General features: G+C 53.5%; 2 protein-coding genes across 2 annotated transcripts; both read left to right on the top strand.

Moving 5' to 3' along the window:
- Nucleotides 1–297: 297 nt before the first annotated feature.
- Nucleotides 298–15,638, top strand: LOC113266558 (histo-blood group ABO system transferase 1-like). The gene is made up of 5 exons (XM_026514273.4): nucleotides 298–688; nucleotides 1,040–1,087; nucleotides 2,342–2,377; nucleotides 3,445–3,573; nucleotides 10,179–15,638. Exons 1-5 carry the CDS (start codon nucleotides 666–668, stop codon nucleotides 10,864–10,866), a joined length of 924 nt encoding a protein of 307 aa, XP_026370058.3. The 5' UTR covers nucleotides 298–665; the 3' UTR covers nucleotides 10,867–15,638.
- A 2,074-nt stretch (nucleotides 15,639–17,712) lies between these two features.
- LOC113266557 (histo-blood group ABO system transferase 2) lies at nucleotides 17,713–21,660 on the top strand. Its single transcript, XM_048223020.2, is given in 5 exon segments — nucleotides 17,713–17,921; nucleotides 18,087–18,122; nucleotides 18,690–18,824; nucleotides 20,896–21,491; nucleotides 21,494–21,660. Coding segments are annotated over 5 exon segments (1,038 nt in total). The 3' UTR covers nucleotides 21,556–21,660.
- Nucleotides 21,661–22,938: the final 1,278 nt, after the last annotated feature.

Genomic DNA, 22,938 nt, shown 5'->3' with positions numbered 1-22,938 from the left:
CCCTGGTTCTAGGTTCCCTTCAGCTGCTTTAATGGGGCCAACCAGGGATGGGGTGCCCTCTGACCCCATGAGGGCCCAGGCGGGGGGAGGTCCAGTTGTCCTCTCAGAGCTAGTTTCTTGCAGGGCACGCCCTCTCTGGCTGGCCTGCAATCAAGGAAAATGAGAGCTCCCAACCAGTGCAGCATGTGAACCAGCAGGGCACAGCCTGAGAGCCAAATCCTGACCCCGGCTCTCCTCCCTCTGTCCAGCTTGGGGGCCCGCCTTTGCTGGCTGGCTGGACAGGTGGATGGTGGGTCATGCTGGCATTATTATTCTCTCCAGCAGCAGTGAGGTCCCCCACCTGCAGGGCCAAAGGGAGAGCCTGCCGTTGAGGTAATGGCTTTCACTCCTACTTCTCCACTCACCATGACTGGCCTTCCTTGGCCTTCGAGATGGAGGATGGCCCCACCAAGCTTCCTCCGGGAGCCTGCCTCCCCTCCTCCCTTCCCGGGGCCTGGCTGGTGTTCAACAGGGATGGGGGTCAGGGATACACACCTCACCTTTGCCTGGGGTGCCCCCTCTTGAGGACCTGGCACTTTGGTAGCAATCACCACTGTTCATGAAATGAGTCAGATGGAATCTTTCCTCTCTGCAGCCAGGATGACCTCTGCGTGGTCCCGCAGCAGATGCTTGAGACAAAGCAGTCCAGGTAAGGGGTGGGGAGCTGGCTCCTAGGGTTGGGAGGGCCAGGGAGGTGTTGCCAGAGCTCCATTGGGATTCCAGAGCCCACCTGGGCAGCCCTGGCTCCTGTCCTCTGGTCTCCACTCCTCCTCCTTGCAGAGAGGGGCTCTCCCCAGGCTGCTGTCACCCGCCGGTGTGAAATGTCCCTTGGGTGGAGCGTGTCCAGGGTTTCTCTGTCCCGTGTCAGACCCCTGCTCTACTCCTCTGGCCACAAGGGGGGGCGTGCGTGGGGGGCGCTGGAGGAATTCTGTCTGCCAGGCGTGGCAATGCTTCTCTAGGGCCCGGCCCGGGCTCTGAGCACTCTGTTTCCCTCCCTCAGTGAAAGCAGCTGCCACCTGGACACCTGCAGAGTACCTGAGGTACCCAGGTATGGGGACATCTCTTTGGGCTGTTTCTGTGCCTCTTTCCAAGCAGGTGAACATGTGCCTCCCGCCTCCCCTTCCTCATCCCTCTACCCCTCCCAAGGCTAGTTCACAGGGAGGGAAGAGCAAGGGATCCGGGAAGGAGGGTAAGGAGGGTCAAAGAAGAACAGGAGGAGGCGTTCAGTGGTGGGAGTCACAGGGGGTTTCCACTTGACCTCAGGCCTCAGCTCTGTGGAAAACTGGACGATGTGGCTGGGGAGGGCATGGGGGACAAAGGAGGCTGCCGGTGGGTGGCGGCAGGGGGGTGGGTGGGGAGGTGGACCCCGCCCGGCACAGTGTGGGGCCTGGATGGGGTGGGTGTGAGCCAGCCCTCATCCTCCCATTGCCCAAATAAAAGCAGGACACAGGACCTTAGTCACAATGAGGTAGACCCGTGTGAGGACTTTGAGGGCACAGGGAGAGAGAAGGAGACGTGGGGGGTCTAGAACCTCGGCAGTTCTCACAGACCGTGAGGGGTGACCCCCTTTCCTTTGCTTGGGCTTTAGCCTCATCAGTTTATCACTGGGAAGCGTGCAGCGTCCTCAGGGCTGGGTGGGCATGCTCAGTGGATGTCTGTGAGTGAGCACTGATGTGTGGAGGAAGGAGGGAGGGAGGGAAGAAAGAAGGGAGGGAGTGGAGGAAGGAAGGAGGAAGGGAGGAAGGAAGGGAAGGGAGAAGGGCAGGAAGGTGGCTGGCAGGAAGGAAGAGGGGAGGAAGTGAGGGAGGCAGACAGGAAGGGAGGGAGGTGGGCAGGAAGGAAGGAGGGAGGGAGGGAGTGGAGGAAGGAAGGTGGGAGGGAGGGAGTGGAGGGAGGGAGGAAGGGAGGGAGTGGAGGGAGGGAGGAAGGGAGGGAGTGGAGGGAGGGAGGAAGGGAGGGAGTGGAGGGAGGGAGGGAAGGAGGGAGGGAGGAAGGGAGGGAGGGAGTGGAGGAAAGAAGGGAGGGAGTGGAGGAAAGAAGGGAGGGAGGGAGGAAGGAAGGAGGGAAGGGAGACAGTCAGGAAGGGAGGCTAGCAGGAAGGAAGGGGTAGGAAGGGAGGGGAGGCAAACAGGAAGGGATGGAGGTGGGCAGGAAGGAGGGCGGGCGCCCTGTGGCTGGCTGCCGGCTCCTGGCAGAGTTGGCTAACTGGACAGGGAGGCTGGCACCTCGCAGCTGTGGGCACAGACTAAGGGGCTCTGAGAAGTCTCTAGTCACTTCTCCCTGACGCACATCTTCTCCACAGGCTGCTTTACCCCAAGGCCCAGCTCCTCAAACCCACGTAAGTGAGTAAGTCCCTGCTGTGGCCAGTCGCTCCCCGTCACTAACAGCCTCAGGCTCTCCTGGCTCTTGCTCCTCTCCAGGGCTGCAGCCTTTCCTTGCCTTTCTTCTCCTTCTTTCACTGTCTCACAGCGGCAGGGTTCATTTTTAACGGGTCTTGCGCCATGGAAGGCGCCTCTCACTCTTGGTCCTGGGGAGCCACGGATGTCCACAGAAGGCACAGAACCCTCTCTTATTTCTTCATGGGGACGGAGGACAGGGGTGTGGGCTGGCTTGTCCCTGAGTTCTTTCTACGGCTGCTGATGTCAGAGGGACCACAGTTCCGAACTGGTCCCCACAGCCAGGCCTCCAGACCAGCGCCCACGCCTCCTGCTTGTTCTGCCCAAGACAGCGTGGCAGCCCGTCTCTGTGGCCTCAGACAGGAAGGTCCCCCAGAGGCCTCTCTGATCAGCCCTTGTACAAGCAGGGAAACTGAGGCTCAGAGAAGTGAAGGTACTTGCCTGAGGCCCTGCAACTGGGGAGGGACCGGTCGGGATCCAAGCCCAGGCCATACGGCCTCCCGGCCAGGAGAGCTAGAAATGCACGCTGTCCTTTCTGAAAGCAGTACCCACATCTCCTTGAAGTTCTAGAGCGACCAGCCACGTGAGGCCACGGGCTCTTGACACGTGACCATTCTGGAGTGGGACGTGCTGTCAGCGGGAAACACACTGGATTTGAAGCACTTAGTACCCCCAAATTCAAAATATCCTGCCAAGTGTCCAATATCCTATTTGCTGGGAAAGGGGCTTAGTTCTTGCCTCACTGAGACACAGCTCCTCCCGGGAAGCAGGGTTGGTGGCCTCCTGGAAGGAGTGTCCCATGGGACCCAGCACCCAGCTGGTGGGTCGGAGACACTCCAAGCAAGGGCAGTGAGGGAATGGGAATGTCAGGGCTCAGGACTGGAGGTCTGGAATCCTGCCTGCTTCTCGCTCGGCTGCTCCCAGACTATGAACCTTTGGACAAATCCTTCCCTTCCACGGCCCAGATGTCCACGCCCTGCTCTAACACAGTGTGACTCGTTTCCCGCAGGAGGGCCGACGTGCTGGTCATGACCCCCTGGTTTGCTCCCATCATCTGGGACGGGGTCTTTGACTCCGCCATTCTGGACGCGCAGTTCGAAAGCACCACCATTGGGCTGACAGTGTTTGCCATCAAAAAGTAAGTAAGGACTGGGCAGCTGCGCTGCAGGAAGCCCGCCACGGTGCCAGGGGAATGGGGGGCGCTCATCACTAGGGGTCACTCTTCTCCAGGATGAGGTGCTCTCGGGTCGTGGGGAGGCCTGGGTGGCTTGATGCGCAGATGAACTTGGTGGGATTTGCAGGGGCCACTAGGCACAACCCCCGCTCAAAGTAGCAGCCCCACACCTGAGAGTCAGCGCTCCAGAGGTCCGCGCATGGACCTTTGAGAGCCGTGCAGCCCCCACTGACCTCTCACAGGGGCCAGCCGCCGGGCCAGGAGCCCAGCCCCCGCACAGCCCCCAAGCAGGTGCTCTGTGGCCCCGATCCATTCCCAGAGACGCCGACTGAGGCTTCGTTTCCTAATCTGCCAGAGCGGGTTCACCGTGTGGCAGAGCCGGATCTGAAACCTGCAAGTTGCATCGACGGCTTTGGAGTTTGCTTGTTTGGGTGGAAAACTGGCTTGTGTCTTAGGTAGCACGTCTTCATCTTTGCACTCTGACGCCCGTGGACCTTCCTCGTTCTTTTGAGGGGCTGCCGCTCCTCCAGTCCAGAGGCTCTTCATTCCCTGCTTGGGCTGTTTTACAGAGTTGCCTACGCGGCACCCTTGCGAATAACATTTTTACAGTGAACGTGTGCATGCCCACCACCTACATCCCACCACTGACGTCGTCCCCCCCCCCCCATTCTCCCTAGTGTCGTTGGCATATAGCCGACATGGAACACCGCGTGACAGAGTGTATAAGAGATGGTGTGACGGGTGTGCGCACAGTGTGTTAATGCCACTCACCGCGCTGCCCGTCTCCTTCCCAGAACTTACTTACCTTCCAGCTGGAAGTTTGTACTTTGCCCCCCTTCGCCCATTGCCCCAGACCTGCACGTCTTGCCTCCCGTTAACCACTCACCTGCTCTCTGTTGCTGCGGATTCAGGTTTTCTACGATTCCACATGTCAGTGAGATCATACCGTATTCATCTGTCTCCGGCTGACCTGACTCACGTGGCGTAATGGCCTCAGCTTTCAACCGCGTGGCTGCAAACGGCAGGGTTCCTTTCTTTTTCAGGGCTGAGTGGTACAGGTCTCATGCTTTGTTTATCCGGGCATGTTGATGGACACTTAGGTTGGTTCTAGGTCTCGGCTATTGTAAATAATGCTGCAGTGAACGTGGGAGTGCAGTTATCTCTTCAAGAGTCTGATTTAATTTTCTGTCCCTCTCCCCGTCTCTATCATCTATCTCTTTCCATGCCGCCAGAAGTCAGATTGCTGGATCAGAGGGTAGTTCTATTTTTTTTTAAGATCTTATTTACTTTTTTGAGAGAGAGAGAGAGAGAGAGAGAGAGAGAATGTGAGCAGGGGAGGGGCAGAGGGAGAGGGAGAGAGAATCCCAAGCAGGATCCCTGCTGAGCACAGAGCCCAACGTGGGGCTCAGTCTCACCACCCCGAGACCATGACCTGAGCCCAAACCAAGAGTCAGATGCTTAATCACCCAAGCCACCCAGGCGCCCCAGGGCAGTTCTGTTTTTAACTTTGGAGGGGCCTCTGTCCTGTCGTCCATGGTGGCTGCACCAGTTTGCATTCCCTCCCAACAGTGCACAGATGTTCCCTTTTTTCCACGTGCTCACCGACACTTGTTATCTCTTGTCTGACTCTAGCCTCTTAACAGGTGTGAGGTGGTAACTCATTACAGTTTTGATTTGCATTTCTCTGATGATGAGGGATGTCGAGCACCTCTCCACGGACCTGTTGGCCATTTGAATATTTTCTTTGGTATGATTTCAACTTCTTGAGTTTTCTAAGATTTGTGTAGTGGCCTAACATACGTTCTACCCTGGAAAATGTTCCATGTGCCCTTGAGAAGAACATGTGTTCTGCTGCTGTTGGATGGAATGTTCTAGGTATGTGTGTTAGGCCTGTTTGGTCTGTAGTATTGTTCAAATATGCTGTTTCCTTACCGATTCTCTGTCTGGATGATCTATCCATTTTTAAGAGTGAGTTATTAACGTCCCCAATCAATATTGTATCGCTACTTATTTCTCCTTTTAGTTTTGTTAGTATTTGCTTTATGGATTTAGGTGCTCTGATGTTGGGTGCCTAAATATTTACAGTTGTTATTTCTTCTTAATGGATCGAGCCCTTTATCATTATATAATAACTTTTGTCTCTTTTGATCATTTTTAGCTTAAAGCCTACTGTGATATAAGTATAGGTACCCCCCTTTTCCAGGCATTGTTTCCTTGAAATATCTTTTTCTTTTTCTTTGCTTTTGGTCTGTGTCTCTAAAGCTAGAGTGAGTCTCTTCCAGACAGAATATTGTTGGACCTTTGAAAAAAAATCTATCCATTTAACCATTCAATGCCTCTCGACTGGAGAATCCTTTTATGTTTAAAAACATCTAAAGTGGGGTGCCTGGGTGGCTCAGTCATTAAGCGTCTGCCTTCGGCTCAGGTCATGATCCCAGTGTTCTGGGATTGAGCCCTGCATAGGCTCCCTGCTCAGCAGGAGGCCTGCTTCTCCCTCTCCCACTCCCCCTGCTTCTCCCTCTCCCACTCCCCCTGCTTGTGTTCCCTCTCTCACTGCCTCTCTCTCTGTCAAATAAATAAATAAAATCTTAAAAAAAAAACCCCAAACATCTAAAATAATTATTGCCAAGTAAGGACTTACTATCGCCATTTTGCTCACTGTTTTCTACCTGTGGGCCTTTGTTACTCACTTCTTATCTTTAGCTTTGACACTTTTATCATAATCTTTTCTGTATCAATTACAGGCTTTCCCTCTGTAGTCACTAAGGCTTACATACACTATCTTCTATGAAAAACCACCCTGTGAAGCTGATGCCAACCTGACTTCAATAGCTTACGTAAACTGTTTCTCATCCTCTCTCCCGCACATGTTAGGCGATTGATGCTACGACATGTATTTTTTTTTTTAAAGATTTTATTTATTTATTTATTCGACAGAGATAGAGACAGTCAGCGAGAGAGGGAACACAGCAGGGGGACTGGGAGAGGAAGAAGCAGGCTCACAGCGGAGGAGCCTGATGTGGGGCTCGATCCCAGAACGCCGGGATCACGCCCTGAGCCGAAGGCAGACGCTCAACCGCTGTGCCACCCAGGCGCCCCTACAACATGTATTTTTAAATATTGTGTTGACACGAACAAATTATTATAGTTTGGTTAGCTTTTATATGTTCTTTAACCTTGGAACTGGAGTTGGGACGTACGCACCGCCATTACAACATTAGAGAATCTGACTTTGACTATGCGTTTCCCATCAGCAGTGAATTGTATAAATGTATTAATATGCTCTTACGATGTTAGTTGGAACCGTTTCCTTTTTGCTGGAAGACTGGGATGCCCTGTAGCATTTCTTGTAAGGCATGTCTGGTGGTGACAAACCTCCTCAGCTTTTGTTTGGGAAAGGCTTTATCTCTCTGTTTCTGAAAATCTGCTTTGCTGGGGTAGTATTCTTTCAATATTTTTGGTTTTGTTTTTTAGAGAGCGAGAGAGCATGCGAGTGGGAAGGGAAGGGCAGAGGGTGAGGGAGAGAGGGAATCTTAAGCAAGCTCCATGCCCAGCACGGAGCCTGACCTGGGGCTTGATCCCACCACCCTGAGATCTTGACCTGAGCTGAAATCAAGAGTCAGACGCCCAAGCGACTGAGCCACCGGGTGTCCCAATATTTTGAATATACCATCTCACTGTCTCCTGGCCTGCAAAGTTTTGTTGAGAAATCTTCCCATAGTCTTATGAGGGGGTTACCTTATACATGATGACTTGCTTTTCTCTTGCTACTTTGAAAATTTTCTCCTTGTCTTTGACTTTTTTAAGTTTATTTATTTTTTTAGTAATCTCAACACCCAGCATGGGGCTCAAACTCACGACAACAAGATCAAGAGTCCCACACTCTTCCGACTGAGCCAGCTAGGCACCCTTCCTGTCTTTGACTTTTAACAATTTAATTATAATGTATCTCTCTGTAGCCCTTTTTAGATTCAAACTACTTGGGGTTCTTTGAGCCTCATGAATCTTGATGTCCATGTCTCTCATTTGGGAAGTTTTCAGCCATTATTGCTTTAAACATATTTTCTGTCCCTTTCTCGTTCTCTTCTCCTTTGGGATTCCCATAATGCATACAGTATTTCTTTTCGTGGTTTCCCATAAGTCCATAAGCTTCACGATTGAACATTTTATGATACTGGCATGATTACTAATCTACCCATCTGGTGGTCCTTCTGTCTCAGTCCATATTGCTTTTGATAGACATGAAGGTAAATCTGGGACGTCAGCACACCATCATCAACCAGAGTTCAAGATGTGGTTATGGTTTTTCTTCTCCCCGGGTGAAATGTACATACAAACGTTTGCTGAGTTTTGGCAAATGCGTATAGTGTGTAACCAGAATCCTTTTCTCTCTCATGCCCCTTCCCAGCCAACGCCCCCCCTTCCTCTTCCACATCACTGTTCTGATTTTTTTTCCACTCTAAGATTAATTTGCCTACTGGAATTGTAAATTACATACTGTTTTGTGTTGTCTTTTCTCACTAAGAAGCATCACTTGGAGATTTATCCGTGCTTTTGCACGCATCAGCAGCTCTTTTTCGTTGCTCAGCGTTCCGTCAGATGGGCATACTATAGTTGTTAATCCATTTTCCTTTTGGCGGACACCTGTCTCCGGGTTTTGGATATTGTGAGTAAATATGAGTTTTGTTGGACAGATCTTTTGTGGGTGTGCATTGTGTCTTTTCTTGATTAAACATCCAGGAGTGGAATTGCTCAGTCTTAGGTTAGAGTCATCTTTAGTTTTGTAATAAATTCTTGACATTTTCGCAAACGGGTTGTAGCCTTTTACACCCGCACCCACAACATGTGGAAGTTCTGGTAGCTCCACACGCTCCGGGCATTTTGTGATGTGAGTCGCCTGTAAACCTTTATACTTAGGTCTTTGTACACACGTACGAGGAGCTCTGCGGGGTGGAGTCCTGGGAGCGGAACTGGGGGAAGAATACACACATTTAAAGTTTTGATGTATTGGTGGCTCTCAGTCAGTAGAGTGTCCACCTCTCGATTGCGGGTCATGATCTCAGGATTGCGGGGCAGAGCCCATGTCGGGCTCTGTGCTCATCGGGGAGTCTGCTCCTCTCCCCGTCACTCTCTCTCTCAAATAAATAAATAAATAAATAAATAAATAAATAAATAAATAAATAAAATCTTTAAAGTTTTTATGTATTTTCTCATATGCCCTATGGAAGGATTATAATAATTGATGTTTTCATTACAGGCATACGAGACTGCCTGCCTTGCCTTACCCTCAACCACACACCAAAGTATTCACTTGCTCATTTGTTACAAAGGTCTTTACTGAACACTTAACTGTGTGTGGGCTACAGGGATAAGGCAGTTACCTGAACAGGTGAAGGCCCCATTTTCATGGAGCTTTATTCTAGTGGGAAAAGACAGAAGAACAAGAAAACACAAATTCAAAATATGTCAGATGGTGATTTGGGCTCCAGAAAAATAGCTAAGGCTGGGTCAGGGGGTAGAGAGTGATTTGTTTTCATATTTATTTGTGTATTTATTTGCTCCTTTTTACGGAGTTCTAATCTCCACCTAGAAAAATACAGCCGTCAAGGGCACACCCTGCTGCTTACATCGGCGTGTATCTGCGCAGGTGCCCGCAGAAGGAGCTGTAGGGCACGGGTGGGTCTGGGCATTAGTCAAAGGACGGAAGCTATTGTAGCGGTGAGCATTGCAGGGAAAGGATCCCAGCCTGAGGGAAAAGGAAGTGCGGAGGCCCAGAGGGGCCTGCCTGGCATGTGTCAGGAACATCAAAGAGACGCCTGCCCAGACAAAAAGATGGAGGAGAGAGGGGAAGGAGATGAGGTCAGAGGCAGGTCTTGTGGGATCTAGGAGACCACTGTAGGAGCTTGATTTTCTTTTTTCTTTTCTCTTTTTTTTTAAGGAGAAGCCACTGGGGGCGTCAGGAGTTGGGAGAGATTGATCATTAGATATTATCCATCATCTGCATGTTTGCCAACCTCATGGATTAAGAAAATACCTTATGATTGGGGCTGCGTGCTCAGTACAAGCGATCTGCGGGCCTCCTCTTACTATACAGTTCATACACTGTCTTTAGCTAGTAGATTGGCTCTGGTTTTTATTTTTTTGTTTTGATTTTTCTTTGTAGTAAAATGCACATAACATTTACCATCTCAACTATTTTTAAATGCAGTGTTACCAGTTCGCATCGTTGTGCCACCATAGGGCCGCCCATCTTCAAGGCGTTTTCCTCTTGCAAAACTGAAGCTGTGTGCCCAATAAGCACTAGCCCCCCAGGGCCCGTCTCCCAGCCTCTGGCACCCACCCTTCTGCTGTCTATTTCTATGAATTTGCCCATTCTAGATACCCCCCCACTTTAAGTGGAATCAGACAGTGCTTGACTTTTGCCATTGGCTAATTTCACTTAGCATGCTGTCCTCAAGGGGTGACTATGGTATTATAAGCTGTTTTTGCCCAAGTCTGTGCTTCTGCTGCTGTTTGATTCTGTTTAACACCCGCCCTCTCTTTCCTGGGGTGCTTGTCGTTGGTCTTAGGTACGTGGTCTTCCTGGAGCTGTTCCTGCAGACGGCGGAGAAGCACTTCATGGTGGGACACAGGGTCACCTACTACGTCTTCACCGACCGGCCGGCCGATGTGCCCAGCGTGCCGCTCGCGGAAGGGAGGCAGGTGGTGGTCCTCGAGGTCCGAAACTATGCGCGCTGGCAGGATGTGTCCATGCACCGCATGGAGATGATCAGCAACTTCTCGCAGGAACGCTTCCTGCGCGAGGTGGACTACCTGGTGTGCGTGGACGTGGACATGAAGTTCAGCGACCACGTGGGCGTGGAGATCCTGTCCCCCCTCTTCGGCACCCTGCACCCCGGTTTCTACAGGGCGGCCCGCAACGACTTCACCTACGAGCGCCGGCCGCGGTCCCAGGCCTACATTCCGAGAGACGAGGGTGACTTTTACTACGCAGGAGGATTTTTTGGGGGGTCGGTGGTCGAGGTTCTCCAGCTGACCACGGCCTGTCACCAGGCGATGGTGGTCGACCAGGCCAACGGGATCGAGGCCGTGTGGCACGACGAGAGCCACCTGAACAGGTACCTTCTCTACCACAAGCCCACCAAGGTGCTGTCCCCGGAGTACCTGTGGGATGAGCGGATGCTGCAGAGGCCACCTTTCCTCAGGAGACTGCGCTACGTGGCGGTACCCAAGAATCACGCAGAAATCCGGCACTGAAGAGCCCGGGGCCCCGGGGGCTCTCCATACGAGGATGCAGCCTTAGCAGGTCTTCCCCCGGGCAAGGGATCAACCAAAGATTTGGTGCTGTGAATGAGTCCCTAGGCCTCGGTCTCCTCTTCTGGAGAAGCTCCCACCACTCATCTTGTATTTAAACTGGGCTCATCCTTCATGGTGCCACAAGGTCACCTTCCCCAGGAAGGTTTCTTTGATTGTCTCTTCGCTCTGTATCTCTATAAAGAACTTACTGTGTTCCTTTGGCTACATCTGCTGCCATTCTGCTCATGTTTCCCATTGGTCCAGCTCATTACAATGTGAGCTCCGCCGGGCGGAGGCTAAGACTTCTTTTCATAGATCAGTACCTACCGCAGTGCCTGATGCCCAGAGACTCTCAAAACGTGACCCATAAAAACCTGGTGTACCCTGGACCCAGACAGTGGGAGAGGCCCAGCCTGAAAGCACTTTTCTGGGTTTGGTTTGTGTGTATTGGTAGCTTGTTGCTTTGGGTTGTTTCTTTTTCTTATGGATTTGTGGGAGTTAGTTATGTGTTTTGGGTGTTAGTACTTGTCTCAGACACGTGCTAAAAATCTCTTCTTCTACCTCAACTCTTTAAATGTAGGTAAATTGAGGAACTCATCCCCGGCTCTGAAGTCATGAAGATAGTGTCTGATGTTCGAAGATAGTGTCCAAAAGCTTTATGTTTTTGCCTCACACTTAGGTCTTTAATCTACTGATATTGACTTGCTTTTAATGTAAGGATTCGATTTAGTTTTCCTTTCTCTGGATAACCATTATCTGAGCACCACTTATCAAAAACATGTTTGAAATCTTCTGGGAAAGTTCTTTTCCCTGACTTTCAATATCATTGACTTCCTATTGTCAACTGTCCCCATGTGCCTGGGTCTGTCTATTGGTCTGTACTTGTGGCGATAACACACCATCCTAGTTACTCTAGGCCCATCTTGCCATCTTGTCCTGCAAGTCCTCCCACCTAATTCTTGAAGAGTATTTTGATTGCTCTTGGCCTGTTGCATTTCCATCTGACTTTTAAATCTTTTGTCAAATTGTAGAAGGGAGCCTGCTGGAGTTTTTAATTTATTTAATTTGTTTTATGTTTTTTAAACAGAGAGAGAGCATGCAGGCAAGAGGTGGGGGTGGGACAGAGGGAGAGAATCTTACGCAGGCTCCATGCCCAGTGTGGAGCCCTACCGGGGGCTTGATCTCGTGACCCTGAGATCATGACCTGAGCCAAAATCAAGAGTCAGACGCTTAATGGACTGAGCCAGCCAGGTGCCCCTGGCTGGAATTTTCATCAGAATTGTGCCCAGCTGAGTAGTGCTGCCCAGTGGCTGCTGGAGATGGCCACATGAGTGCCCCTCCAGTCCACCCGAAGGCTCACGAGCCAGGGCTCAGTCCTTTTGAGGCTGGAAGGGAGACTGCCGCTTCCTCTCCCCCAGTGTCTGGGGGCTTGCTGGTGGCCATGGGTGCTCCTCGAGTGCTGGTACGCCACCCCCACATCTGCCCCCATCTCTGCAGGCCATCCTCCCCGTGTGCCCGTCTGCCCCTTCCTGAGCAGGCCAGAGTTCACAGAACACAACACACGAGATCCTTCTGTTGCAGGAATTCTCTGTCTTTAGTGCCTGCAGTTCTTGGTCCCACTGCTTCAAAGAATGAAGAGGTAGGCCAGGTGAAGAGTGGTGGGCAGCAAAGCAAAGTATTGAGCGAGAGTGTAAAGCTCCCAGAGAGGGAGGGGGGCCCGAGTGGGAGGGGAGCCTGAGAGGGTTTCCCTGGAGTTTCTAACTTTAGGGGTTTTTATGAGCTCTTTCGGGAAACTATCTTAAGCACTCAGGGAGTGCTGAGTTGTGCCAATCAGGGCTTTGGCCACCTATCTGTCTACCTATTAGGTTAATGTCAGTGTGTTCATGGTCTTTTTTTGCTGGCATCTGGGGCTTATGTCTTAACTGCCCCTTACCCGTGATAGGGACAAACGCCTCGTGGTTAGTTGCCTTATTTTAGGACATTTTGCAGAAGTTGTTTCTGCAAAGGTGCAAAGCAGAATTCAGTGCGGTCCTGTCTAAGCTGTAAAACAGGATGTCAGTGCTGTTTGACCTTCGCTGTCCTGACTCCGTATTTTCTCGTTGGGGACCCCGGCCCTGACCACCTGACTGTCCCACTAACTCAAAAATCACTTGATGAGCAAATCAGCTCTTGAGATTGAAAAACAATCTGAGCTTCCCCGTTTCTTTCATTTTCGGTTCAGTTTCTCTGTCTCTCTTCTTGTCCATCGGGTTCATGCCTTGGAGCACGCTGCCCTGAGCACCCCCGTCCTCTGGTGTGGTTTAGACTCCCTCAGACTTAAATGAAATGACGATCCAAGACTAGCTCCCCAGACTGTGACCAGCCAGAGTCACCCACAGACAGCGCCCCAGGGTGGGGCTTTGTGGCTGGCCCAGGGTGTCCCTGCTGCCTTTCTTACTTGAAATGCAGTGTCGCAGGGGACACAGCGCAGGAAACTGTGCCTGCGGTGGCTGCCCGATCCCCTCCCTTGTTACGTTGAGAATGTTTCTCTTGATTCTTGCTTAGTGAGAACTGTAGTTTTTTCCCTTAAATCAGGAGTGGATTTTGAGTTGGGTCAAGTCTTTTTGTAGTCTACTGTGAGAATCATAGAATTTCTCTCTTACTGTTAATATAAGTGACCTGTAAATGCGAAGTCCTCATTTCTGGGCTTCATTACCCTCACAAATCTGGAACTGACCCTACTTGGTCATGGCGTATTACTCTGCCTGTTGGTTTCTTCTTTCTTTTGTCCCTAGTCACCAGGAAGACCCATCTATGGTGGTGGTTTGGGATCTTCTCGGGAGACTTTGCCATCGAGGTCCAGATAGTCTGGGAGATTGAATTCAGAACTCTTACTTTCTATGCTCTATGACATGTGAATCATCTCGAGGTTTGTTCTTGCTCAAAAAGCCTGTGGGACCTACTGTCATTTATGGCACTAAACACCTGCTGGGCTCTTCTTCCTTCTGTGGCACATGCAGCTCCTTCTAGAGTCACGTTCAAGTTTCTACTTCTTGAGTCAATTTGGATGATTTACATTCTCTTGGAAAACTTTCCACTTCACGTTGCTTTTCAAATTTGTTGGCAAAAAGAACAGGATTTTAGCTTTACAATAACTTCCAGTCTCTACAATCTAAAATCGTACCGTCTTCTCTCTAATGTTGTTTATTTGTGCTTTCTTTCTCCTTTCCGATCTTCTTACATGAGTATTGAAGATTATCTTCTTTATTTTATTTGTTGAAAGAAGGATCTAGCTATTGTTGGTTTGTTTATTAAATGGTAGTTTCTGCTTTATGCTTATTAGGTTTATTCCTTTAATTTTAGTTTGGTCTATTTTTTCTAGCATTCTTGAATGGAATGCTTAGTTAACAGGATCGTTTGTTTGGAATGCTTCTTGTTTCTAAGAAAAGCACGTGGCTTTGACTTTCCCTCTGAGTGCAGCGCTGGTAAGCTCTGGCCCCGGGCGTTTCCAGCCAGTGTCCACATTGTCACTCCTTTCTAAATACTCTGCTTTTATTTCCTCTTTAGCTCAACATTATTTAGAAGAAATCTTAAAACTTCCAGTAGTTGGGTGTGATTCCTGTTGCTATTCTTTAGTTGTGTGTTTCTGGATGTATAGTTTCGTCGCAAGAATAAAGCAAGTGCACAATTTCAACTCTGGGGAGTTTATAGAACTTCTTTCATGATTTACTGATGGGTCATTCAAAACGTTGTTCTGAGAGGTTGCAAAGAATGTACGCAAAATGGTACAAACACTTTGGAGAATGTCTGGCAATCTCTTGCAAAGTTAATATGCACCTACCTGTAAACCCCCAGTTCCACTCCCCGGTATTTGCCCAAGAGAACTGAAAACACACGTCCACTGAAACACTTGGACAGGAATGTATCTATCAGCGTTCTTGGTAACACCCCAAACTGGAAACAATTGAGATGTCTGCCAAGAGAAGAGCAGACAAGCAAAGCAGAACATTCGCACGGTGCACAACTCCTCAGCACAGAGAAGAAATGGACTGTAGATGCATGAGGAACGCGGATTAATCTCCAGAACACCACGCTGAGCCAGATTCGAGACCCAAGAGCACACAGGCTGTGGGATTCCATGTGTCCGCTCCAAGCAGGGCCAATACGCCTGCATGGTGACCGATCCCAGACCGCAGCTGCCACGGAGGGAGTTGGCGGTAGTTGTCTGGACAACGGGCAGGAGGGGACTTTTCGGAGGTGATGGACATGTTTTTCCTCCTCATCACCTGAGGCAGTTCCAGGTGATGAAGGGTGTATTGCAGTTGCCGGACATGTTTGGTGTGTTTACTGGCTGTAGATGGGACACCCGTTAAGAGGCCCAAGACCCCCCCCTGTGTCAGTCACAGCATTCTAAACCCTGGGGTTTGGTTAGTGCCCGAGGAGTCGTAACCAAGTACCAGAAGGCGTGTGGCTGGAAACAACGGAAATTTGTTCTCTCCCAGTCCTGGAGGCTGGAAGTCTGAGATGCAGGTGTCAGCAGGACCGTGCTCCTTCTGAGATTCTGGGTGGAAGAGGCCTCCCTGAGTCTTCCAGAGCCCAGGTCGTGATCTCGGGGTCCTGGAATCGAGCCCCAGGTCGGGCTCCCCGCCCAGCAGGGAGTCTGCTTCTCCCTCTCCCTCTCCCACTCATGTGCTCTCTCTCTCTCTCTCAAATAAATGAATAAATAAAATCTTTTTTAAAAATTTAAAGAAAAATCAAAGTTTTCCAGTTTGTGTTTTTCAAGGCTGCCTGAATCTTACCCAGGCTGTCTCAGTGGTTGGCAAGCAGTTGTTAATAGTGTCCCCTTAAAGTGCTTTTAGTCTCTGTAATATTGGGGTGTTGGTGCCTCCTCTTCCATTCCTGATTTTATAGTCCTTTGTGTCTCCCCCCTCCCCTCTCTCTGTCTCCCCCTCCCCTCTCTCTGTCTCCCCCTCCCGTCTCCCCCCTCCTCCCTCTGTCTCCTCCATCTCCCCTCTCTCTGTCTCCCCCTCCCCTCTCTCTGTCTCCCCCCTTCCCTCTCTCTGTCTCCCCCCTCCCCTCTCTCTGTCTCCCCCCTCCCCTCTCTCTGTCTCCCCCTCCCCTGTCTCCCCCCTCCTCTCTCTGTCTCCTCCATCTCCCCTCTCTGTCTCCCCCTTCCCTCTCTGTCTCCCCCTCCCCTTACTGTCTCCCCCTCCCCTCTCTCTGTCTCCCCCCTCCCCTCGTTCTGTGCCCCCCCCATCTAAATTTGGTCAGTCAGCTACAGCTTTGTCAATTTGATTGCTCTTTGTAAAGAACTAGCATTCGGTTTCACTGTTTTTTTCCCCTTTCTGTTTTCTTGTAGTTTCTTAGGGTCAAAACTGAAGCACGGAGCTGAGATGTTTTTCTATTCTAATCCAGGCATTTACAGCTCTAAGTTTCCCTCCAAACGCGGCTTTGGCTCCGTCCCATAAGTGTTGGCATGTGGTGCTTTCCTTTTCATTCTGCTCAGAAAATACCCCGATGTTCTTTTTTGACCCATCGGTTGTTTGGAGGCATGCCGTTTCGTTTGCACGTGGTCGTGGGGTTCCCGAAGTGCCTTGTCGTGGCCCTTCTCATCTGGCTCCCCTGCGGTCAGAGCGCGTGCTTCGTGCAACAGCCTTCAATGCATCGCGGCTTGTTTTGTGACCCAGCACTTGCTGCATCTGGCAGAATGTTTCTTGCGCCCCCGAGGAGAGCGTGCATTTTGCTGTTGCCGCGTCGAGTGGGTGCGGGGCTGTCAGACGGTCTAATCAATCGGTTTGTGGTGTTGTCAAGCCTTCCGCTGATGGTGTAATTGTCCCATCCATTATCTGCAGCAAAGTAGGATGTTGAAATCTCCAACTCTAACTGCTGAACTTCTCCCCGCAGTCGTGTCCATGTTTGCCTCGTGTATTTGGGGGCTAGGCTGCTAGGTGTGTGCACGTCTGCGTTTGTCCTATCTTCTGTGCGGTCCTCTAGTGCTCACTTCAGACTGCAAGGAAAGGGGGTACTCGGTGGAAAGAGGCCCTAGGGAGGCCTGCCTCACTGTGGGATCCGAGGGAACCCCCGGGCAATGTGCTGGGAAGGAGGAACCACCTGCCCTCCTCTCTGTGAGTGGGAGAGAAGCCAGCCTCGGATCAGGTCGTCCAGATGCTGGCGGAATGCTCACACCATCTGCCCGCGGGAGGCAGCCTCCGTCCGAGGGGGGTGATCTGAGTCACACGCAAGGGAAGCAGGCAGGTTGGGAGGAGCAGAGTGGAGTGATCGGGTCCCACTGCTGTTTTCCAGGAAAAACCAAATGCTGCTCTCTTCACACTGTGGCCTTCCTCCTAATAATTCTCGTCTTGGTCCTCTTGGGGTAAGAAACGTGTGCCACCGTCTAGCCCTTCCAAGCAGCAACAGCAGCCAGCAGAGCTGTCCCCCACCCCAGCACCCCCACAGTCATGACAGGACTGAGGAGCTGTCCCTCCACACACACTCTCCCATTGAACCCCACCTTGTGAGTGAGCTGCTGTCTTCCCCACTTCACAAATGGGGAACCATGTGGCTGGGGAGTGGGGAAGGCTAGCGGGGGAGCTGTGCTGTTAGCTTTCAGAGAGAGAAGATTCTAGAACTCTGGAGTACACGCCCGTGGTTGCTCTCCTGGGGGTTGGGGACACTGCCAGGGTTTGCTCCCTGTGGCCATCCCGGCTGTGATGTCCTCGCACGGGGTCCCATCTGGCTGCTGCAGGAACTTAGATGGAAGGACTGTCCTCGGTGACGGTCTTCCTGCCATCTCCACAGATGGAATGTGTCACCTGTGCTTTGGGGACAATGGCTCCGGGCCCCACCCAAGCCCCTACAGCTGCACCAGGGAGCTCTGGCCTCCCCATCGGGGTCTCCGTCTCCTGCTTTTCACGGGGATGGCTGGAGAGCCCTCCCAGGTCCACCCTCCTCAACAGTGACCTTCAGTACGTCTTTCCCCAGCACTGGTTTCCCGAGCCTGAGGAGCGTGATGCAGGGATCAGGAAAGCAGGGGCAGAGTAAGTAGGGTGGGGGCAGGGTCACAATGCCTGACAGCCTCGGGGACTGGCTGTGTGCTGGGGGCAGAGGGCGCTGCTCACGGGCTCATGCCGCACCTGGGCGGGTGCGTCGGTCATCTGGGGCCTCATTCTCTGCAAATTCCCATCACGCTGTGTTTTTTCCAGGCTGCTTTACCCCCAGCCCAAGGTGCTAACACCCTCGTGAGTAAATTTACTGACATTTTCCCCTTCCCCCTCTCCCCTCCGTTCCCTTTCCTTCCCCCCCTTCCCCTCCCTTGGCCCAACTTAGGGGAATTTGACTAGACACTGAAGGGCAGGTTCATTGCAAACTCAGCGAGCACAGGCTTTGCCAGATTCTTTTCCTCTCTCTGTTTCTGAGATCTGGATTTGGAGCCCACAGATTATTCTCTGTCCTTCTCTCCCTCTGTGTCTTGCATTTCCTCCTTTCTGTCCCTTGCCCACCAAAGAATGTGTGAGGACCCCTCGTCCAGCTGGGGAATCCCAGCTCCCACTCCGAGCAAGGTCCAGCAAGGTCCAGGTTTGCTTAGAGCTGGAAGTGATTTGCACAAGTTTGAGTCTGGATTTGCATCTCATTGGTTTCTCGCAAGTGTGAAGTCCCTCTGGAAGGAGGGTGCGCCCTGTGGATCACTGAAGGGGTGGAGGCAGGGGAGGGGGAGGTCCCGGGTGGGGGTGGTGAGCACCAGGGCCCTTGGTGTGTTCACCCTCCTGCCAGCTCACATGTCGCCGTGTGGCTCTCTTGCGGTGCAGTAGGAACGATGTCCTTGTCCTGACCCCTTGGCTAGCCCCCATCGTCTGGGAAGGGACCTTCAACACTGACATCCTGAACGAGCAGTTCCGGCTCCGGAACACCACCATCGGACTAACAGTGTTTGCTATCAGAAAGTAAGTAGATAAGAGGACGGAGGGTGGGGACCGGGAGGCAGGAGAGACAGAGGACATCAAGGGGCGTGTGTGTGTGTCTGTGCTCAGCACAGAGTGGGTGGGGACCCCCGTCCTGGGGATTACTGTGAAAGTGCATGCAACCCGCAGTCTTACTGGGCTCTCGTGGGTGCAGTGAGGGGGACACCACCGGGCTCCCTCCCAGGAGGCTGCATGTCACTGAGGATGACAGCTCCCGCCTGCTGCCACTCCCCTCGGGCAGACACAGCCCTGATCCCAGGCTGCTCTCCTGCTAAGTCAAGGGGCAGAGCACCCCAGCATACAGGCTACCGGGGAGCCCTCCTCCAACCAGAGAAGTGGAAGGGGGCGGACACGTGTGCGGTGCGTACTGGTAGCCAGGCAGTGCCTGCAGGGCTGGCTCCTCCTGTGTGTCCCTGATAGGATGAGGCTCCTGAGGGGGACAGCCAGGTCAGGCACAGCTCTCCGTGCCAGACCCCAGACCCCTGACAGGGAGCTGACCAGTGAGGCCTGGGACAGGGTGACCCATGAGCGTGCTGGGCACAGCTGCAGGCAAGTGGCCCGGCCCCTCAGAGCCTCTGGCAGGTGGGGCTGGTGACAGCACTGGCTCTCAGGACTGCCATGGGGGGGGAGGGGGGGATGAAAGCCTGGGGGTGCAGGGCCTGCGGCAGGCGGAGCTCCTTCCTCCACAGAGCGCCCCCGAGGCCTGCAGGATCGCCCTGAGGCCTGTGCAAGCCTTTTCTCAGGCCACACCGAGAGAGGCATTCGGCCCCCTGTGCGGGGACTAAGAAAGGCACAGGGTCACCTCAGAATCCTCCTCCAGTTCCTGGACACAAGGAACTGAAGTCACCTACCAGACGCTCACAGCTCAGGGTCCAAGGCCAGCGCTAGGGCTGTGTCACAACACTGCCCACTGCTGCGTGAGTACGGGCTGTCCTCGTGTGTCCCCCTCTGGGCTCCGAGCCTGGTGCCTGGGCGAGGGCAGGTGCTGGGCTTGCATGAAGGAGCCCCGGCCCGTGGCATCCTCGGAGGGAACCAGACTCAGAGTCCAGCTGCGAACTCACACTCACATTGGCTGGGCCTGGACTTGCCCCCTGGCGACCTGACTCGGGCCTGCGGGGTGTGTGTGCCTGTCCCCTATTTCAAGGCAGTGCCCGCCTTCCCCGTGTGGGCCATTGACTAACCTGCCAGGGAGGGGGCAGGTGGGGGGTAGCCTCAATGCCTGCGAGAAAAGCCAGTCTCAGAGGGGCTCACCACACTTACTGACGACAGGGCCCAGCAATGTCAGGGGGTTGGACAGGACTTCCCACTTCTTGGGACCAGGGAGATGTAGACCTGGACCCCGAAGCTTACCCCCTTGGATTCACGGCTGAGGCCTGAGCAAACACCCTCTTCTTCCAGGGGTCCTCATGCCCCTTCCCTGCCCCCAGGCTGGACCTGATTCCTGAGCTGGGGGAGTTCAAGGTGACCCCTCCGAGGAATACCTCCGAGGTTGACTGAGGACCTTGTTGGCAAGAGGCCCAGTAGCCTTTGAAGGGGGACCCTCCCGGGGGGGGGGGAGACAGCTGTGTGGGGACCAGCGACAGCCCACTCAAAGCAAGTGGAGCAGGCGGCCAGCCCTGCTGCTTCTACCCAGTCTGTCGGGCATAGAAACAAGGGTTCTGCCCCAAGGTGCTGTGCTGCTGGCAGGTGGGGATAGGACCTGCAGGGGGGCTGCCAGGGGAGGGCACCCACAGGGTTTGCCCAGAAGCTCAGCACAGGGGCAGTGTTCCTGGCCCCAGCATGCTGACTGTGGGGCTGCCAGGGTTTCCAGCCTCCGAAGCCTCAGGCTCGCCGATGGTCGATGGGGTGCCGACGGCCCCCATCTCTGGGAGCAGAAGGGAGGGAGGGCCCTCCGGCTGACTCGCTCAGGGTAGGCCAGGAGGGTGGCTGTGGCTTAAAGCAGCCCAGGGCCTGCCCCCGAGAAGAAGGTGCACCCGTCCACAGCTCCCAGCTCTGGGGTCCTGCCGCCAGCCCCTGGCAGTGACCCTCCTCCCACCCTGTCCCGTCCCTGTAGGTACGTGGTCTTCCTGGAGCTGTTCCTGCAGACGGCGGAGAAGCACTTCATGGTGGGACACAGGGTCACCTACTACGTCTTCACCGACCGGCCGGCTGCGGTGCCCCGCGTACCGCTGGGCGAGGGCCGGAGGGTGGTGGTCCTCGAGGTCCTGGGCGGCCCCCGCTGGCAGGACGTGTCCATGCAGCGCATGGTGGTGATCAGCCGCTTCTGCAAGCAGCGCTTCCTGCGCGAGGTGGACTACCTCGTGTGCGCCGACGTGGACATGAAGTTCCGCGACCACGTGGGCGTGGAGATCCTGTCCCCCCTCTTCGGCACCCTGCACCCCAGTTTCTATGGGGCGGCCCACAAGGACTTCACCTACGAGCGCCGGCCGCGGTCCCAGGCGCACATCCCCAGGGACCAGGGCGACTTTTACTATATGGGGGCCCTTTTTGGGGGGTCGGTGGCAGAGGTTCACCGACTGACCTCAGCCTGTCACCAGGCGATGGCGATCGACCAGGCCAACGGGTTCGAGGCCGTGTGGCACGACGAGAGCCACCTGAACAGGTACCTGCTGGACCACAAGCCCACCAAGGTGCTGTCCCCGGAGTACCTGTCATGAAGAAGTTGAGATTTGTGGCTGTGCCCAAGAATCACCAGGACATCCGGGCCACATGAGGGGCCGCCCCACTCCGTCAGGGGTGCCGCCCTGAGCGGAGTCCTGGGAGCAGGTTCCTTCTTCTTCTGTCCCCTGGAGGGAGACTGTGGAGCCCATCACTGCCGGCGCAGCCACGTCCAAGGCCCCACCCCCTCCGTGCACAGGAAGCCTGCCTGGGGCCCCACGTTCCTCTCTCTGTGGTCGGTGCTCCTTGATCACTTCTGGGTCGTTTGCAGCTGTGACCGGTTCCAGTCTCTGGTTTTACGTCAGATGTTTTTCTGTGCCAATGCTGAGCAAACATTTTTATTATTAATTTTTTTAAGATTGATTTACTTACTTGACAGAGAGAGAGAGAGCACAAGCAGGGGTTCGGGAGAGGGAGAAGCAGGCTCCCCGCTGAGCAGGGAGCCGGAGGTGGGACTTAATCCCAGGACCCTGGGATCACGACCTCAGTGGAAGGCAGGCGCTTCACCGCCCGAGCCCCCCAGGTGCCCCTGCCTTGCTTTTAAATGGCTGTTTCTGTGCTGGGGTTTGTGAGATGTGGACACTCGCTCACCTGGATGAGTGTCCTGTTGGGGTCCCTCAGTGCCCACCGGTGGGTTTGCACCTGTGCTCTCTGTCTGAACATCTGCCTGCACCATGTCTGAGCAAACATTCACCGAGTGCCTGCCGTGAGCTCAGTCTCCCAGCGAGGGGCAGAGCGTGAGAGCCAGAACTAAGACACACAGTCCCTGTTCCCGGCCCTCCTGGGACTCGCGATGGCCCCGTCCTCCTGACTCACTACCTTCCTTGTTGTTGCAAGGAAACAGACATGCAATGGATAGTGTTCAACACGTTGACGTGTGCGGTTCAGTGGCAGTAAGTACCTCACTGCTCTGCACCTGCCGCCTCCGTCCGTCGCTTCTTCATCCTCCCACACTGAACCTCCGCCCACGAGACACTAACCCCCATTCCCCCTCCCCAGCCCCAACACCCACCAGCTCCTTCCACCTCTAAGAGTCAGAGTGCTCTCGGTCCCACAAGTGGGGTCCTCCAGTATCGGTCCTTTAGGGACTGGCTTACTTTCGTAGCACAGTGGCCTCAAGGCCCCATGAGCCTGGGCCTGACCCACTTTTCCCCCAAAGGAGTGGCTCAGCCCACCCTCTCCTGTGTAAGCCGAGCCTCCTCAGTCCCCTCTGCACCCCTCATCTTCCTCCTCAGCCTGAAGGGCCCCTGGGCCCTGTCCCTAGGGCCTCATTGACCCTAGCCAATCTTCAGCTTTAAATACCTGTTCAGGGGCACCTGGGTGGCTCAGTCGTTGAGCGTCTGAGGGCATGATCCCAGAGTCCTGGGATCGAGCCCCACATCGGGCTCCCTGCTCCGCTGTGAGCCTGCTTCTTCCTCTCCCACTCCCCCTGCTTGTG

Source organism: Ursus arctos, unplaced genomic scaffold (genome assembly GCF_023065955.2).
Source record: "Ursus arctos isolate Adak ecotype North America unplaced genomic scaffold, UrsArc2.0 scaffold_18, whole genome shotgun sequence".
NCBI classification, from domain to species: domain Eukaryota; kingdom Metazoa; phylum Chordata; class Mammalia; order Carnivora; family Ursidae; genus Ursus; species Ursus arctos.
Note: the sequence above shows the minus strand (reverse complement) of the source record. Positions and strands in the feature narration are given on the sequence as shown.